A 19,353-nucleotide genomic window follows, 5' to 3' on the forward strand; every position below is an offset into this window, starting at 1 on the left:
ATAATACAGTGATAATGAATACTAAAATACCTCTTTATTAAGTTGGTTCTCAATTTGTTTTACAGAGTCAGCAAGATATTGAGGTGAGGAACAAAACTCATTTCTTTCCTTGTATGAAAATACAGGGTTTTGAGTGACAAGAAAAACAATATGTTCCTTTTTCCCAGTTCTTTCTTCTTCTTCTTCTTCTGTTTGATTGACTATTTCCATTGAAATCTCAATGTTAAAAAAATCCAAGGCTGCTGCACCGATGATTCCTGAAGAGGAAACAAAAGACAAAAGTATTGCCAGGAACAAACTCTTTCCATTTTCCCTTTTAGAGAGCCCACAGTGGAATTTCACTGTTTCAGAAATCACTTTTCCAAAGGACTTCTGGGAGAAGAAAACAACCTATGTTGTTCCTACTACCATGAACATGGTAAGAATATGTGCATAGGAGATAAGCTTTAAGGTTACTGTTTCTTTTGCCTTGTCTGATGATAAATGCTTCTTTTCACTAGCAGCAGCTCAGCAGGATATCTGAAGAATGTGTCCAAACAGTCATACACAGCAATAATATGAGTTCCCATTAACGCAAAAAGTGCACGGGGTCTAAAGAAATTCTGCTATAACAATCTATTTCAGTCATTGCAGAATATTTTCTTTTGAAAGGAAGGAATTATCTTTCATGAAGATGCACAATCAGTTCTCTCATTTCTGCTTAGCTATTAGGTGAAATACTGGACAATGACATGAAAAGCTCTGCCTGAAATTCCAAATATTCTGTGCTTCAACAGGAATACGAAATGAGTTTTGACAAAGGGGGTAGTTTTGGTACTTCTAAATTCAGCAGCATCTATGAAAGAAAGGAATATCATCATGCCTTACAGACTTGCAGCTCTTTAACCCTTGCATGAGTACAACCATGGAGATCTCTATAAATGCTAGTAAAAGATTCAATTTTGATCAGGGTTTAGTAGCAGTTTTGCAGATTGCATATACTACAGGCTTATTTATTACAGGATGGATGGATGTCTTCAACTATAATTTGTATTTCACTGTAATTTAAAGAGCATGAGTCACTGAGAATTAATCAACAGACACAATACACACCGTGAACTTTTTCTTCCAGGAAATTCTATAGGAGTTCTATAGCAGGAATGGACAATTATGACCTGGGTTGTCATATCACAGACTTTGATTGAAGCTACTGGGAGCTAGGAGTAACCAGGCAGTAGGGAAATACTGAGGTCAGATGTCTGGTGACTGAACTCTACCAGGCTTCAATTCCACGGCCAGTCCTCATCTGAAAACAGAATCTGAAACCTGAGCAAAGTCTAACTGCAGATGTATGATTACTCTGTATATGTACTGTACCACCAGCGCATCTGTACTCTGCATTCCATCTGATTACCTGGCACAATATGGCACAGACCTCTTCTGTCTGAATAGTAATGTAAATGCATTGACCCGTCTTCATTCTTCTCTACTCGAAAAGATGGTGCATTCATCTCCTGAGGAAAAACAAGCAAAACCAAAACCTCAGTATCTTTTTCTGATAAAGAATTCTGGTGAACTCCACTTGTACAAAAGCATCCCACGTCTTAATAAAAGAAGCAGTAATACGAATAAGCTGAAAAACAGAAAATTAAATATGCTCACCTGTGAAGGAAAATCTGCTATGCTATTGGCTATTAGAGCCAATGTACTAAATAATATCTAATATTGAGGTCTACTCAGAAAAAGTTATTTTAAAAAATTGTCTTAACATTTTGGAGTCATCTGTTTCAGAACATAGGAGAGCCTGTTATGGCATGGCATCTTTCTTCATTATTCATTCATACCTTCTGCTGCCAACTCTGGCAGAGTCCGCCCGTATCTGCTCAGTACTCGAACTTGCCTGGTAGGAAAGGGAGAGGTAGCTGTGCAATGCGTCCAGGTTCTCTATGAACTCATAGAGATTCCCACCCAGTGTCCTCAGCATGTGGTCATAGCCTGAGCGTTTACAGAACTCAAAGAAATACTCTCCAAACTCTCTCAGAACCGCGTCGGCGGGAACACCTGGCAAAACAAAGATACTTTAAGGAATAAGAAAGGGTTGGAAGTTCTTGAAATGCTGTCAGGTGGTTTAAGAGTAAATGCAGATCTGCAACATAGGGAAGGCATTGCAAAGAACACAGAAGACTAAAACATGAGCTGCAGTCTCAGGCTTGACCCATGATGGTGTATTTTTTGAGGCACGGTGACACATACCTAATATTTTGCAGGCTTTGTCAATGAGCTGCATTGTGATCTCATCTTTGTAAACCTCAAAAGTCAAGAAAGAATCCTGGACTCCAGCCTGCAGCCTGCAACAGAGAAGGCAATATTCTCGTCTCAGTAGTGCTCTAAATATGACGTGCTTGGGTGACCCTACTGGCATTCATTAAGCACTGTTTGCTACTAACCCACTCCTCAGCCTTCTTCAGGCATTATACTGGAAAGCACTACTTCCCCTGATGGTTTGAGAGTGTTGCTTTGACATGGCTGCCTGGTGGTGTCCACCTCTCTGTTTCTGCTGTTTCACCTTACGTATTACAGTGAACTCTTCCAAGGATTAGGGCATCATAATGCGGTGTGCTACAGCAAGTGGAGTCGCAGTTTGTTTTCTGGTCTGCTGGCTTGTCATTCAACGTGGCCAAAATATCAAGTGTTTGGGTCTCCACAGACCTGACCAAAAACTTCGTGGATTTTGTTTGTTTTTTTTTTTTTATATTGGCTTCAGTGGCTATGACAGGTCTGTATCTAAGTATCATTTATATATCTTTATATCTTGGAAAATACTATGTAGCTTACAAAGACAAGACAAAAGCAGAGAAGATAATGTATTTAGCCGCTTTCCTAAAAGCACTGGAATCAAACTGACTTGATATCAAGGATGTCATCTTTTCAGTGTAATTACTTCTTGATATTGTCACAGTGAGCTGGTGACTCCATTGCACAATTGTCTATAAGACTAAATGTCACCCTTAATTATCTGATATAACAAATTAATTGGGACAAATTAGTATCAGAGTATGATGTGTTACAAGGTAAGAAACTCTTGCTTTTGCCCTGCTAGTTACTTCTGATAATTACTTGAGATACACGTTGGCTGCCATTTGCCGCTGAGAAATTACAGTCCTCCGCTGCTAAATTCCGGACCATTTTCTTTCAATACACAACATTTATTGGGAACATATTACCTTAATCTTTCCCACGTTTCTTCACCATACTTTTCAACCACCAAAGACTTCAGGCATGTATTTATAAATCCATACTGTAAAAGCAAATACACCAACATGGAAAAGCCATACTGATTTTCAAAACACAGCCCGACCATGCCAGCTTTTTAAGATTCCACCGCTAACGTTATATTGCAAAAGAGAAAGTAATGATGTTTGACAGCCATTATGTCTTTCAGCGAACAGTGCAGCGTGTCGTGTCTCGCAGCGTTTCAGGAGCACTCAGCGAAGCAGCCAAACGCTCACCCCCGCCGGGCGGAGCGGGGGCAGCGGGGCCGGGGGTCGGCAGTGGGGCCGGGGGGAGCAGAGGGGCCGGGGTGCAACGGGGGGGGGGGGGGGGAGGGGGCAGCGGGGCCAGGGGGGAGTAGCGGGGCTGGGGGGAGCAGAGGGGCCGGGGTGCAACGGGGGGGGGGGGGGGGGGGGGGCAGCGGGGCCGGGGGGAGCAGTGGGGCGGGTCCCAGCGGCTGGCGCGGCGGCAGCACCGGCAGGTAAGTTGGGATGTGCCGTGACTCTCATGTTTTGCGGTAGCACGGGCAGACCCTGCCCTCCAGGTGGGTGGTGGTGGGGGGGTGTGTTACGGGGATAACCCTCAGCAGCACTATCACGGCGGCAGCAGCCGGAGGGCGGTGCGGCCCCGACCCCCCAGAGCAACGCGGACGCGCAGCACGCCTGGCCCCCGGGGCCGCCGGTCCCCGACAGGCGCCGTCTCTCCCGACTGCCCCCCCCGCTGCGTCCCCGGCGGCTGCCCGGCCCCGACCCTGCCGGGCCCCGCCGCCCTGCCCCGGGGGTCCCCGCCGCCCGCCCGCCCGCCGGCCGCTCACCATCCTGCCGCCGCCGCCCCGCCGCGGGCTCCCGCAGCCGCCGCCGGCTCCCGGCGCGCCCGCCCCGCCGCCCCCCCGCTGCCTGCCCGGGGGGCGGCGGCACGGCCAGGCCCGGCCCCGCTGCGCTCGGCGGGGACAGCCGGGGGCCGCGGGCAGAGGCGCTGCCGCCGCACGGGGACTGCGGGCCGGCGCGGTTCCCGGTCTCCCTCGGCCGCCCGGCTGGCGGCAGGAAACGCGCGTTGTCGGTAGTAGCTGCCGGTGCGTGCTGCGGGCATCGCCTGCGATGCCGTCACATCAGCTGGCGGCGGGGCACGGCGGGTTCCCGATCCCAGGGCCCCGCTGCCGGAGCCTGCGGGCTCCCGGGGCCACCGGGGCGAGCAGCCCGGAGGGGACAGGAGAGGAGGGTGCCCCTTGCCAAGGCTTTCCCAGAGCCGTGCGCCGCTGCTGCGGGCCTGCGGGCAGCAGGCGGTGCAGCCGGGGGCAGGGGGCTGCCGGCTGCCCAGGCTGCGCCTCCAGCAGTAGGGGTGTTAGCGGGAATACAGCGATCGGTTCTCGGTGCAATGAATTCGTGGGGTTTAGAGCCCGGCACAGTTATTTCCCAGGTTTGTTTTTGGAATAATTTTTTGTAGGTCACTTTCGGGAGTGACTCCTGAGTGGATGCGGGGGAGACCACTCGCCCTCCCTGCGTAAAGATGAGCTCCCGTCCTCAGTCAGCGAGCAGGCAGGGGCAGCCCCGTGGGTGGCGAAAGCCCCGTGGGTGGCGACAGCCCCGGCCCCCCCCCCCCGCCGCCGCTTGGCGCAGGGGCTGCGGGACGGTTCGGGGGACCACGCTGCGCCCACCCCCTGTGCCAGCCGGGCAGGGAGGGTTTTTCTCGGGCCGTGGCAATTCCCAGCCACGCCGCTCGCCCCTGTCCCCAGCCTCCCGGCCCCCACGGGTGCCGTGCGCGTTCGGGGGGCGCCGCCACGCCTGGCCGCAGCCCCCCGCCAGCCCCGGCCCCCCGTGTGTCCCCGCAGCCTCTGTGCTCCCCTCAGCCTTTCTGCCCGCAGCCGTTGGTGACTCTCCCGTGATAAACCGGGTTTCTTCTCCAAAGCTGTCCCCTCAGCCCAGGGCGGGAGCCAGGCCCAGGAGAGAGCTACCCGCAGCCCATGCGCCTGCTGCACTCCCCGGGGCCGTGCGGCGGCCCAGCTCAGCACAGACGCGCGCAAGCCCCTCTGTTTCCTGGGCAATATCAAATATTTATTTCAACATACACCTGCCCGGCTAGCGTTAGCCTGCGCTCCCGGCGCCCTGCCTCTCGGCCTGCTGTCCGTACTGCGGCTGTAAGGAGCGCCCGTGCCCGCTGCTGCGCCAGAGGTGGTGCCCAGCCCGCTGCCCCCAGCCACGTAGAGCCCGCAGCCGCCAGCCCCTTAGAGCCCCCTGCCCCACGGCCCCATAGAGCGCACAGACCCCAGACCCACAGACCCATAGAGACCCCAGCCCGCAGCCCCATAGAGCCCGCAGACCCCAGACCCACAGACCCATAGAGACCCCAGCCCGCAGCCCCATAGAGCCTGCAGACCCCAGACCCACAGACCCATAGAGCCCCCAGCCCGCAGACCCATGGAGCCTGCAGCCCCATAGAGCCCCCAGCCCCGCTGAAACCCCAGCCCCACAGAGCCCCCAGTCCGCAGCCCTGCAAAGCCCGCAGCCCCATAGACCGCTAGCCCACAGCCCCCCGCCCCGCAACCCCATAGAGCCCCCAGCCCCGCAGAGCCCCCAGTCTGCAGCCGCGCAAAGCCCCCAGCCCTCAGCTCCGCAGCCCCATAGACCGCTAGCCCGCAGCCCCATAGAGCCCCCAGCCCCGCAGAGCCCCCAGCCCCCTGCCCCACAGCCCCCCAGCCGCAGCCCCGCCGACCGGCGGCCCCTAGGGGGGGCCTCTCCCCGCCGGAGCCGGGTCCCGCCGCCCCCCCCCTCCCCGCCGGCCGCGGCCGCGCTGCGTTGCGCGCAGGTGTGCGGCGCCCCCCAGGAGGGGTGAGGGCACCCTCCTTCTAGGTGCCTTAAAAATAGCCTGTCACTTGCAGAGCCGGGCTCGCTGCTTTCCGCAGCCTGCAGAGTAACTAAAAATAATCGGCTTCGGAGTTCATGGCTGTCAGTGCCGTCACCACAAACGTAACTCGCTGTGAGGTTACAGGGGGAGTTGTGTGCAAATTTTACCGCATTAATCTGCTGTTGATATTAATGCAAACAACTTGACACTAGAAATGACAAGAAAATAAAGCTAAAGGAAGTGGAAGCGGAATAAACACAGCATCATCTCAGAATTGTGAGCGTTTGTTTATTGCCTTCAATTTATAAATTAATTTCTATTTATAATTTTCAGGTTTATAAAACCTGGATCACTGGAGGGATCAGCAAATCAAATAAGTACTTTAAATAAAGTAAGTATCCTCTCTTCTAGTACTTGATTACCTTTTCTTTCTTGTTGTATGCGTGACACCTAAATAAGCAACCCAATGATTTTTAGTAACAAAGATTAGCAACTATCTAAAAGGCTTGGAGACGCAATTCAGATAAACTGTCCAAAATTCAAATTAATGCCTGTATACTAAATCTATATTGCACAAGGTAATTCATACTGGAACTGAATTTATCATTATTGCTTTAGCCCTTCTTTGGTTAGTGACTTAATCCTACTATTTTTTCAGGTCTTTTTGTTGTTATGAGAGAAAAATTGAACACAGAATCTTCAGGTCTGGATTGTTTGTGTGCAGGTCGTTGGGCTGCTCACCCTTCACAGTCCCTGGCCCATGATGTGCCCTCGGCCACCTCTGTCATCTCTAGCTGGATAACAGAAGCCTTCCAAGTAAGAGAAAGAAAACAAAAGAAAAATTTATAACACACTTCTGCTGTGACTCTTTTTAAAATGTCTTTATTTCTTTGGCACAATGTAATCAGTGCTTCCTAGAATTTTGAGATCAGCAGCTATTCCTTTAATCAAAGACAGAACACCCTACCCTACACGTTTCTGTATCTCAGCCCACTCTGTGTAAATGAAGACAACAATACTCCCCTTCCCAATCTGTTGCTGTGCTCCAGCGACGGTGTTTATGGTCTCTCTTGGCCCTGCGTATTCCAGTCCCACAGTCTACACTGGACCCCACTGCAATGGTCTGGCACTGACACAAATTGCCACCTGCTGCAAGGGCAGCAGAGCAGGTGTATTTGGGTATGTAAAGGAGAGGATGGAGCAGGATGTCTTTAGTTTCAGCTGGTTTCTTTCTTCCCAGAACTCGTAGGGTGGATGGGGTAAGTTCAGACAGAACCGCACACTGGTGTTCTCCTGGGCTCTGTCCTGTGAGGCTGAGTCTCACCGTGAGGGCACAGGATACCTTCAGTTGAAGTATGTCTGAAAAGTCCTCTGTGGGCTTCACCTGTGCCCAGCCTACCCTTCCTCCCATAACCAGCTCGGTGTCCAGTGCTGAGGATGGGGTACACTACTCATCAAGTGCATCGGTCCCTTATAAATTGCTAAAAGTGATGTGTCTGGAGGCCAACCAGCAGCCTAAGGACTGTGCTGCAAATCCTGTAAAATTCTGCAACCTTGCCAGCAGTTTGCGAGCAAGTGTGTCTTATATTTCTTCCACCTTTGTGGCAAAAGACCCGTTAATTTGGAAGGGGGGTGCTGTGGCCTTGGAAAAAAGATACTCATCTGTACCTGACAAAAATAATCACATCAAGAGCCAATTTCCCCTGGCCTTTTGTTGTGCTCATACCCAGCTAGCACTAAACAGCATCCTTGAGCTCTGTGCAGCTCAGCAAAATAAATGGGCTAGCTGCAAAAACTGTAGATGCTGGTTTTTTTCAATTAGATGAGAAGTGAAAATATGCAGTAGAGCGATTTATAACTTCTGGTTTATAGCCTTGGAGAATGCAGCCATAGACTTTCATAATTTGTGTATGCAAAGACATCCTCCTTTTTTCTTCTTTTTCTTTCTGTTGCGTGATTATTAGCAACAATGCAAAGCCATATGTTAGTTGCCATGGTGGAGGGGCTGCCTCCATAACTGTCTGAGCAGAGCACATTCTAACCATTGCAGTCTGGAGCCCAAAATACCACAGCAGTAACAGAATCCGTTCTCCAAGTGGTTGCTAGCACTCTCTCCTGCTGAAGACCCCTAGGACGCAGTGCTTTTCAGCATACTTCCTTCAAACACAGCCCCACATCCGTTGTTCAGATATCATGTGTTCACATTTGTCTTGAATTAGCCTGCAGCGACTTTTTAGTGACTCGAAGAGAAAAAGCATCTGTCCTTCTACCAGTGGGAACCAAGAAGGAAGTTTTATATATATGTATTGGTAGGCTTCCAGTACTTCACGCTACCAAACCATGAGGACAGCTGATGTAGAGTCTAGATTGGGAATAAAAATAAACACAGAAGATGTGCTGCCCTGCATAGTTTGGATGGCTCCAATTTTTGCAATATATACTTAAAACCCCCAACAGTTATATTTGAATTCTTATTAAAGACCCTGGGCAAAATTAAAATGTTGTTAATGTAGACCAACTCAACAGCAGTGAAATTGTACTAGTGCAGCCTTCTACCCTCAGGAAAGTTTTCAGAACCCCAGCTCCTCTGGTCATCTGTTAAGCTGAGCTGGAGATGGGAGGCTGGGTCAATAGGATTTCAATTGGCTTTGTAAAACTGTCGGGAAAAGTTACTGGCTTGGGTCCAAAACCTTTTCATAAGTGCACTTTATGGCACCGATGGGGAGGGAATTGAGGAAATGAGCGATTTGCTCTGAGAACTGGATGGGCTTTAGCTTTGTTCCCTCTCTCCTGGCTTTCCACAGGTGCTGCCATGGAGTTCCTCAGTCCCTCTGCCCTGGCGCTTTCCTTCCCGGGCACTCATCTCCTCTGAGCTGGGGAAGTCAGGGCTGCATCCATGAAAACGTGTGTCATGCAGAGGAGAAACAGGCCCTGTGGGTGCATCTGGTGCGTGAAAATTTCTGGTTAAAGTCTGCACGTTCCTCTGGTATTTTCTTTAGCTTGCCTCTGGTGTCACTACTGACATTCAAGAGCTAGCATCCAGTATCTGTTTTCTAAGTAGAAAATAGCTCATTACTTGTATTTTTGCTTCTGATTGCTAGTTAATGAAATTTGTTCAAGCTTTAACATCACTGCAACAAGCTACAAAGAATCATTTGTCTTGATTGCCTGGGCCAGGCTCGCTTCTGCGGCAGCTCACAGACAGCACAGTTATCCAGGAGACTGGAAGAATGCAGTCAAGGATAATGCAAAAATGGGTAAAAGTCAAGGCTCATCCATCTTTGGCGCTGTACTATTACATCTGCATTGTATTCCGAGCCACATAGCTCAAATGTATTAGCATATGGAGCTGTTTGGTTGCTTTCTGGTGTCTTGTTCCTTTGGAAAAGCAACTACAGATTTCAAAGTCCGTGCGTCAAATGAAGAAATAGCGTAACAGCAGCTGGTGCAGGCTGCGCTGTTAAACAAGGTTGGGTCTGAGGGGTCTGTGGCATATTTCTCTTCCATCCCACCAGCAGCCCTTCCCAGCGCTTTGAAAAGAGGGCCTTTCAGGTACTACTCCTGTCACCTAGCATCTGCTGTGTAACCCAAAAAACTCCAAGGGCCCACCCAGTTCAAGAACCCAAAGCAATTTAGCGGCACATCCCAAATAATGTCAAACCAATGAGCGGTAAATGATGGCACTAGCTTTATTTGGCTTTAATATTGTGACAAATCGCTGCTTTACTTTTGGAAATAAAAATCCAGCTACCCTCCATTGTGGCCCATTAAATATTTGGGTTTCTGTTCTTAAGGGGTGGAGTCAGGTTTCCTGTGGCTGCATGTCTTAATTAGACCTGTAACTGTTAAATTCCAAATCTAATTGAATACGCTGATGGTTTTACTTTCCTCTTGCCTGAGTTCTGCCCCAGCCTCTGTCACATCCAGCCTTGTTCAAATCAAACAGCTTTCTTCTAGGGAGCTTTCTGCTTGGCTACCTTTTCCCACCAAACCACTTCCCACAGATGCTTTCTTGGTGCTTTAAATGTAACAATCAGCTTCCCTGCTGCTTTTACTCCCCTGAGTAATAATTTGCAATAGTATTAATTACACAGCATGCTTAGATTTCTCATACCATTAGTAACACATACATGTTTATCTTTCCTCGTTTGAACTGAATCTGTGAGCTATATCCCATGTGGCGTCTTTGGCTGGAAAATACCTGGATCCATTCTGTGCAAAGATGAGGTTCAACTTCCTTTGTCGTTCATAGGGACAAACTGTTCTACAGCCTTAGGGGAGGGGCACCAGCCCAGCATGGTCTCAGTTTTCAGAGCACTGCAGCTCCCGTGATCCGCAAGAAGGACTGGACCTGAGCTTTGACAGTGATGCACTTTGGGAAAAGGAGGAGGTATACAAAATATTTCCCTTGCTTAAGCAAAAGAAGTAAAGTTTGTAAATAATTAGGGAGTGCTAAATAGGGAGTAGTAAACTGTCTTGGAAAATCTAGGTGGAAAACTGTGATGGTGATACGAGGGAGGTCCAAAGGGCTGAGAGAAGTGGCTAAGGAGCTCTAAGGAAACTCTGGAGATTTGTCTAGTAGAAGGGCTATTAACCAGGAGTTTTTAAATGTCCAAGCAAGGATGGCTAACAAGGAAATTTAAATTCTTGTGAAGTGGAAGGAAAAGGAAGACTGAAATAATGAAGTGCTTGCCTCCGTGCCCAGTGTGTGCCTGTGGGTCTTTAAAGGAGCAGTGGGATAAAGGCTCCTATTCCTCCTGCAGAGGGAGAAATGCCGTGATCAGGAGTGAGCAAGGCAATAGGTGCTGGCTGGTTGAAGCTTTATTTTTTGTAATGGGCTCTGCAAGGGATAAGGGCTTAACTGGAGAATCACAGTGACTCGCCTGTCTGTGGTAGGGTGAGCTGGTGGGATAAGAAACTCAGATACAGACTAGCTGATAGCAAGTAGTAAGAGGTAGCTGAAGGTAGCCTTGTGTTTTCTGCATCTCCACCTACAACTGTAATCTCCTTTATGATCTCTCCTTTCGAAACTGTAGGTGTTGGTGATGACCTAACTAGCACCTGACTCGCCAGCCATCTGTCCTTGGAGGGCTGGGTAGGGATGAGGGCAGCTGCATCGTGTGATGGGGGAGTGGCTGCCACCCTGGCAAATCCCTTCAGAGAACCACCCAAAAATCTCCATAATTGTCCTTTCACCCTTACACCACCCCCTCCATCCAGTCAATGATGAACAGACTTGAAAGGCATGGTCTGTTGAGATGATGTGTAGAGCAGAGAAGGGCTAAGCTCTACACTATCGAGAAAACCAGAGAAATGATCACTTTGATGCACTTTTTTATGTTTATTGTGTATTCTATCTCCCCTGTGTATCTCTATATAATGAATTTATATCGTAATGCAGGAAGGTCCTTCCCCCCCAAATCAGAGCAATATAGCCAAACCAACTAGCATTAGCTCAGGCTGGCTACTGAAAATGCACTGCACCTTTTTTCCCCTCTGTATAATGTACCATGGCTGTCCAATAGCTTTCACAGGTTAATTTGGGGACAGTAACGGTCTTTGTTCTGGTTTTGGATTTGTGCTTCGTTTCACACTGATATGACTACTGGATATAATACAGCTGAGCTTTTGAGGTTTTCAATATTAAATGTAGAGCTACATATGTTTGAGATCTCCAGCAATTCCCGTTGAGATTGGTTTTTCCTCCGATAATTTGTTTTGCCAGATCCAGTGTCTTCCATTCTTGACATGGACCATCTTGGTTTCATCAAAGCTGGTTCTAGATAGCGTGTCTTTGGGTGAGGCTAGGGAATAAACATCTCTCTTATTTTAAGATGAGTTACTTTGTTGAAAGGCTATTTTGTTTAGAATAAGAATGTGTATCTGTGCCCCTCTCTAGTTCACCTGAACTAGTTCTGCCCAGCTGGATGAAGCAGTTTAATTGTAGCTACAAAGAACGTGATGAAGACTGTAGAAGCAGCCCCAGAAGCAGGATAAATAGCTTGAGCTCAGCTCTAGGCCACTAGTAGGATCAGAACTGGCCAGTTAGTGCGAGCGTGTCCCATGCTCCAGTGTAGATTTCTCATACGCTTGGAAACTGGCATTGTCCTCACGATGGACGTAGCAGAAAGCTGCCCAAATCAGGACATGTCATCGACCTTTTAAGCAAATGTTTGCAACTGCAGCTAACCCGTTACTGCTGTGTGTGTGCACCAGCTTTGCTCCTTTTTTTTCCTGACCAGTACTGCTGCATTCACTGCTGAAAGCAAGGGAAATCCAAGTCTTGGTCTTTGATGGAGAGCGGGAGCAAGAGCTAGGGTGGGACATGGCTTTGGAATTAGCGAAGTGGGATGATGTGTAAAACATGTAAAACAGGAGTGGTACTGTAATATGAATTACAGCTCAGAGATGCAATGCTAACTTTGGATGCATGGAATAACACGGGGATAGCAAACACTGTATTTTGTTTGTGTAGCCAGCGAGCACACTGTAATTTGTTTGCGTGCATGTAACAGTTTCAAAGTGTGCAGGATCACCTTGCTGTTTGAGTCATTTGTCTTCTCTGCTGCATGCACAGCAGTGCCTACAGCCCCTCAAGGAGCGTGCTGTGGCTTCGCTCACTTCCTTTGTTGCTGCTTGGTTAGTTTCCCCCTTTCTCTTTTCCCTTCTTTTTCCTACCCTGACAGAATGGCTTTCTGGGAAGGGGAAAGCTGAGTATTTCTGAAAGCACTGCAATGCAAGTAAACCGGCTCCAAATGAACCTTGACTGGGAAAATCTGTGCCACACAGCATAGCCATCACAGTGTGCAGTATGTATCAGCTGCTAGAAAAGACTGCCAGGCTGGTGAGGAGCCTGAAGGACCAGGCATCCTCACAATCCTTTGCCAGTAGCAGTGTTTGGGAGAAATAGATGGAAACTAAGTTGTGAATTAGTTTTAAAATGTTGATTTATCTTTGCTTGATGGGCCTGTACACTGTATAAAGTAAACATCGGTTACCAGAGTATGCCATACCAGCTCTCCAAAGCCTCACACAAGTTATACTTGTAACGCAGGTGAATGGTGGTATCCACATTTTCCTAAGGGAAAACAGAAAAGCAGTGCAACATGCACTGGGGTAGAAGGGAGATGATCCAGCATGTAACTCCAGAGCTGCTGGCCATCAGAGCTATACTCTGGACTTTCTTTTGTTAGCTGAAACAAGCAAGTACAAATGTGAAACTGGAGAGATGTGAGTTTCTAACTGAGAAGCACAACCACCAAGCAGCTAATTGGGAGGAGGCTAGCTCCAACTTGTCCAGCTGTTCTGTCCCAGCAGCTTGCCTGATGGTGTAATACATTAAAAACAACAGTAATCCTGCTGTCCGGTAACGTGTATAGGCTAGTTACTATAATCTTAACTACAGCTGAAAGCAGCGACACAGGAAGGAATATCACAGGTAACGCCGACCCAAATCTATAGCAATAAGCCCTCCAAAGGATTGACCATGGAGATGACAGACTCTAAGTTACGTTGGCTTCCACTGCTGAGCAGATTTCTGCTGCCCCGGAGCCAACAGCTTCATTCCCCGTTTTGCCCTGTGGAAACATCCACTTCCATGCAGTTTTGTGTATGGAACTTGCTGGGGCTTCTAGGGCAACGCATCTTCTCTCACCTCACCTCTAAGTATGGGCATTAAAGAGAAGGTATCATTGCCTGCTTCCACACCTAAAGTGAGAGGATTTGTAATTGAGTAAGAAATACTAGACTACCTTTTGAGGCTGTTTTTCTAATGTAGGCTAACATCCTCAGCTAATATGCCTTGCTTCCCATGCTCTGGGGAAAAGAGATGGGAACAACGATGGAGTGTTCTGATGCCAAAACAGCACCTGGCCCCGAGCAGCAAGGTTACTGCTGCCATGCAGGCTGCCTGGGCTTTGGGCTCTTCTGACAAGCACTGCTTAATGGCATAAGCATCTGAAAATCTGTCCCATGTTCAGGATCGTTCCTGTGACCCCTGTATCTTCTTGTGCATTGCAAATATTTCCTTGCGCAGTGCTTAAACAAAGGGAAAATGAAGCAGAGCTGTTTGAACAGCCATTCAGAACCACAGCACTTTGCGGTCAAAGCAATCCTAAAGAATCTTTCAAATCCATGCATGCCACCAAAATATAATTAAGATGCAGGATTACTCAATAGAGCTCTTGATTCATAGGACTAGGACTGATGAGCACCAGGAAAGTAATAGATTTTATTGGGTAATCTGTGTGTTTGGACGCACAATCCTTTAAGCCAAGTCATTCTCGTAGGCCTGGGAAATCCTTGAATGACAATTTCTGCCATTGCCACAGAGAACACAGAGCAAAATCCTCTGCATTCCGCCCATCTTGTAATACCAAAATACAAAAACCTGTGAGTAAAAATCCTGCTCTAATGGTTAAATTCCTGCCAACCTAAAGAAAATGTCTTTTTTTTTCCTTATGGCTGCAGAAATGAGACCCTGGCTGAAGCTCCCATCAGCAATGAGACTGATCAAGCACTGCATGCATCTGACAGCCAGCTTGGCACTGCCTCGCCACATGCAGCAGCTGGGCTCCAGTGGTTTTAGTACGCAAGTAGGTCTGAAAAACATATTAATTTTTAATTAAATGTTTAAATATCAAGTTTAGAAGGTCTCCTTAAGGCGTGTGTCAGTAATATGTGTGCTACTATGATTAAGGAGGTAGGTCTTAAGCTATGCACTGTCGGTAAGCAAACTAAAACTCTCTATTGAGAATAAAAAAATGTATATATACATGTGTAGATGTGTGTGTGTGTGTATATATGTATATTTTTAAAGAAAGACATCTGGCACAAGTAATGTCTTTGCAGTAGTGAGAGCCTCCTGCCTTGCTCCAGTTTGCATTCGGTGCTGTGGCAGTTTCAAAGACCTTGATGGCCGGGGCAGGGGCACACAGCAGGAGGAAGTCACAGATGTTGGTGCAAAGAGTTTCGATCAGAAGGGAAAATCCTAAAAATAATGTCATAAGCTAATGCTGATACGCATGGAAAGAGCTCAGCAGTTACATAAAGGATTGGTTGGTCTGGTGTAGACTTCTATGCAGGGAAGGCTGGCTGGGATATTTTTTAATATTTTTTTTTGGTGTCAAATATCTAGGAAAGAGGGGAGAAGTAGAAGACATGAAGAGTGAGACAGAGTGTGTTAATGGTTTGAGCTGTGCAGAGATATGACTAGAAAATTAATCTTCCCTATGGGAAGAATTGTATCTATTTCACCACAGGGTTTTTTTCAGCTATTTAGCCCTCTTCAGGCTGTACTGGCTTCCTAGTGAGTGCTTTAAGAGTCTGGCAGAAGGTATGCAGAGCCAGACTTTGATGCTCCTCTCTTCTTTCTGGATGCTTTCCTGCAAATGCTGAAAAGCAACTCTGGAATATCATAGAATTTCTTCTCATAGTCATCTATACATATTTCCTTGTTAGTAAGCACCATATGTCACTCTTTAAACAGCCCAGTACTGTATTTACTGAGACCTGAGTGTATGTGGTAACACCACAGCTCCTGTATATGATGTACCAGCTATACATTACACACAATTTCAATAAACAAGTCACTTTTAATCATTTCTCCCCCATTCAGAAATGCATTTATATATGTGCTCTCCTGCCCACGATGAAGAAGTGTTTGAAATATGTTATTAAGGGTAACAGATGTATTTGAATAAGGGCTTTTTTTTATGTCTGACTGTTCATTGGGATAAGTCTTTGAAGTCAGGGCAATTCCAAAATGTGAAAGCAGCATTAAATAAAAAATAATGATAAAAAAAAACCCAAAACCAAAACCATGCCACTCTCCCTGAGTGAAAATCTACAAGGACATTAATCACCCTTTTAACTAATTGGAAAATTCTTTAGACACGTTTCTGCTATGGCAACTGGGCCAGAATTAGGCTGATTGATGGGGCTTGTGAAATCATCTTTAGGACTTTCCACTTTGATCAAAAATATTCCCAACTAATAGTCCAGCTGGCCTGGAGACAGAGCGAGGGATGTCTTCATAGATCCTTGGGATGTGTTAAAAAATGCAGTCTTTCTTTTAGCAATGTAAGTATATGTAACTCTTTGGTACTTTTCCAGCCACTCACTTAAACTTGACTATGTATTGAGTGCTAGGTGTGAAAGAAATATACATGTCTTTAAAAGCTAACAAGAAAAGGATTTTTGTTTGTTTAATTTAGAAACTGGCGTTCTGCCTCGGGCTTTTTCTAGTTGCTAATAGCAGGCAACTTCAATCTCTTGCTAGGTCCTGAGAACAACTAGAGGCACTGAGTACACAAGAGGACAGGATTTACACCTTTCCATTTGGCTGACTCTGCCTAATTTGGTAGAATAAAAATCGTTGGCATTCCTGCTTTTAAGAAATCTGCAGACTCAATGAGGTTTGCTGAACTGTTGCCTGATGTCTAGGCGTTGCTAAACTGTGATAGCATTTTGACAATGAAATGGCTAAATTAGCACAAGCATTGCTCCTGTAATTTTTAAGACATCTTGGGACTATCCCAGAATTTACTTGTTTTTATTTTCCTGAACAATCTGGTACTAGAGACAAGGTTTGAAGTTAACATTCATCCCGCATCTCTTTCATTAATGCACACATTTGTTAAATTCTTGTTCTGCTAAGATGCCCACTTGATTTGAAAATAAGATAAAATTGGAAATCTTTGAGGAGGAGAATTCTTGAAGGTCTTTAGCTAAGGTGAATGCAAATCCCTTGCAATTAATTAAGAGCCTTCTTAGGGACAGGCAGATTGATGGCAAGGTCACAAAAGCACACTGCCTTTTTGGGGGGAACTCTGGTGCCTAGTTCAAAGATTGTGTTTTAGAAAATGGAAAAGAAAAAAAAAAGGAAAACCTGCTCAGTACCTGTGTTTGGCTGGAAAGCACTCGGTGCCTGGATCTGGCACTGGACATGCTAAAAACGGCTCAGGAGGTCTGAGACCTGGCTGCCAGGCTTGTAGGTCAGCTTGGGCTTGGTCGGACCCTCTAGAGAGCAGAGAGAGCAGCAGACAAAGCCAGGCACTGGCATACCTTGGCCTCGCCCCGCCGCTGGCTGCTGCTGGTGGGTGCGTTTTGCAGAGGGCTGCAGGAGGGTGGTGTGGCCCTTCCCCTGCTAACCTGCTGCTGAGAGGCAGGGGAGCTGGACCTCTCTGCCCAGGGGCTGCCAGCCCCCTTGACCCCACCGGGAGGACTCAAGGCTCCAGGGGGAGAGGGGCGTCTGGAGAGAAAGCCCTGCTGCCTCCCGGTGCATCGGTGACCTGGGTGCCAGCATCCCGGTGGTACCCTGACAGCCCTCCCCGGAGGGGACCGGCCCTGCCACTGCACCTCTTGAACTTGGAGGAAATATTTGCCCAGTGACTCAAGGAACAGGGGCTGGAGCCTCTGCAATCACCACTGTTTTTTCACAGGCAAATAGGAAGTGTTGCTAATATATGTGTGTACATACAGTTGTCCTGCACATTGGAGTCGTCAGAAATACCCCTCACAATGGCCTTTCAAGTAAAATTGAAGGAAATGGTAGGTAATACTGACCAAAAATGAAACTGTATCATTTTGAAAATTGTCGAATACTGTGATTGGTTTGTATTTTCACCTCCTTTTTAATTTTTATACTACAGTTCTGAAACCAACAGAAAGTAATAAAGCATATAACTAAATCCATATTATTGGTTGAAAAAGGTTTCTGATGATAGCATGTTCCTGTCCCTAGGTGTTATAATTTCTCAATTAGAAGAACCAGAAAAGTAGGTGAGGGAGATTATACTTAAGCAATTTGCAGGATTTTTTTCATTCCTCCACTCCCACCTAGACATGTCAGGATCCCATTGAACTAAGAAGAAAATATATTCCAGAAACAATTCTTATTGTCTGTCTTAAATTTACTACTAATATTCTCTCTCCATACTGAAACAGAAGTGTTTTACAGATTCAGATTTTCTTTACAGTGGTATCAAACTTGCTGTTTGCTCAAATTAAGGAACACCATGGATATGTGCAATAAAATATTATTTAAGAGTGCTCATTTTCAACGTAGGTCATTTGCATCTTTCAATGAATTTCAGCTTAGCTCATTTGAATAATATTGCTTGGCTTATGCTATATGGGAAGAATCTGCAGACTTTCCAACACCATTTTAAATCAAATTAGTGATTTTAGTAATGACATGAATAAAACATCACCTAGCCAGGTAGCTGGAGCCAAATAAGCCTTGAGATGTGGCCACAAGCAATTTCACTCCCTAGAAAGAATTTGGATCAGCAAGAGACAGTAAGAAAGTGCCAACCTGAGTATCACCTGGAAAAGCTGTTACTGTTTGTTCAAATATTTTTTTTTTTAATCGGCACCACAGGCTTGTGCGAAGTACGTTAGTAACAATGCACTTTTGTTAATATATGCTGCATTTCTATTAGGAAGATTTTGCCATACATCTGATACACCTATCCTGGGAGAATGGTCTTGTATACAGATTTTTATTCTAGTGTATGTAGCTCTTTATCCTTTATGGTCTTGGTTTTTTCTGCACTTTGTATTATAATGTCTTGAGAAACTGTAGCCATTTCACAGGAGTGGGTCTGTGCTACCCAGTATTAACATACCATGCCCCTCTTACCAGGACATTATTTATTTAGGTATTTCCTGAAGGTAAAACAACTAACTTATGGGCATCAAAAGCTTATCCTTACCTTGCATCCATGTCATGACAGTTCAAAAAGCCAGGCTCACATGTGGACCTCGTTTACCCAGCCCACTGGACTCTGCATGAAAGACACATGCATACATAGGTGGTCTCATGCATGTTCACAGCAGGTTCAAGTTATTTAGTATGTGATTTTTTTTTTCTTATTTGCTTTAGGCCTCCTTTCAGACTGAAAGTCCAAGAACCATAATCACATTCCTGAAAACACACCTTCCTTCATGCCACACCTTCCCCATAACCTGCCTTATCTACAATTTGCGAGCTGTTTTGTAGAAGAGTGTCTATTTTTTTGTGCTTGACTAGTGACGGATGCGAGTACTGTTAGTTGGCCCTTAGATAACAGTGTAGTAAAGGTAACAGCAATAACCTTACAGTTTCGAGAAGCATCTTGTCTGAATTTATTGTCATTGTATAAAATTTGTTAAAAGATCACTTTTTGCACTGAACTCCAGCTTGTGAGTTGAGAGCTGTTTAATGGCTGAAGGACAGTTGTGTTTTTCATGGATGTTTCACATTTTTTACGATGGTTGTCG

At 46.6% G+C, this 19,353-nt stretch overlaps 1 protein-coding gene and 1 long non-coding RNA gene across 7 annotated transcripts in view; one reads left to right on the forward strand and one right to left on the reverse strand.

The window, feature by feature from the left end:
• Nucleotides 1-4,633, reverse strand: part of LOC130158354 (guanylate cyclase soluble subunit beta-2-like) — a 23,263-nt gene extending 18,630 nt beyond the window's left edge. For 3 of the 5 annotated variants that reach the window (XM_056359029.1, XM_056359030.1, XM_056359033.1), the window contains exons 1-5: nt 3,204-3,507; nt 2,233-2,327; nt 1,880-2,040; nt 1,394-1,493; nt 31-257 (exon numbers count right to left, since the gene is read on the reverse strand). In XM_056359029.1, coding sequence (XP_056215004.1) covers nt 31-257; nt 1,394-1,493; nt 1,880-2,040; nt 2,233-2,327; nt 3,204-3,340 — 720 coding nt within the window. In that variant the 5' untranslated portion in view covers nt 3,341-3,507. Of the gene's footprint in view, nt 1-30; nt 258-1,393; nt 1,494-1,823; nt 2,041-2,232; nt 2,328-3,203; nt 3,508-4,063 lie in introns of those variants that run through there. The other 2 variants (XM_056359031.1, XM_056359032.1) reach the window with 2 other exon arrangements.
• LOC130158355 (uncharacterized) lies at nt 4,625-15,828 on the forward strand. 2 transcript variants are annotated; one of them, XR_008825258.1, is made up of 5 exons: nt 4,625-4,749; nt 6,424-6,481; nt 6,749-6,906; nt 8,895-9,036; nt 14,560-15,828. It is a non-coding gene; the product is annotated as an uncharacterized LOC130158355 (long non-coding RNA). The 2 variants fall into 2 exon arrangements; XR_008825257.1 differs by having other exon boundaries at nt 6,815-6,906.
• Nucleotides 15,829-19,353: the final 3,525 nt, after the last annotated feature.

This window comes from Falco biarmicus, chromosome 13 (genome assembly GCF_023638135.1).
Source record: "Falco biarmicus isolate bFalBia1 chromosome 13, bFalBia1.pri, whole genome shotgun sequence".
In the NCBI taxonomy this organism is placed as follows: Eukaryota; Metazoa; Chordata; class Aves; order Falconiformes; family Falconidae; genus Falco; species Falco biarmicus.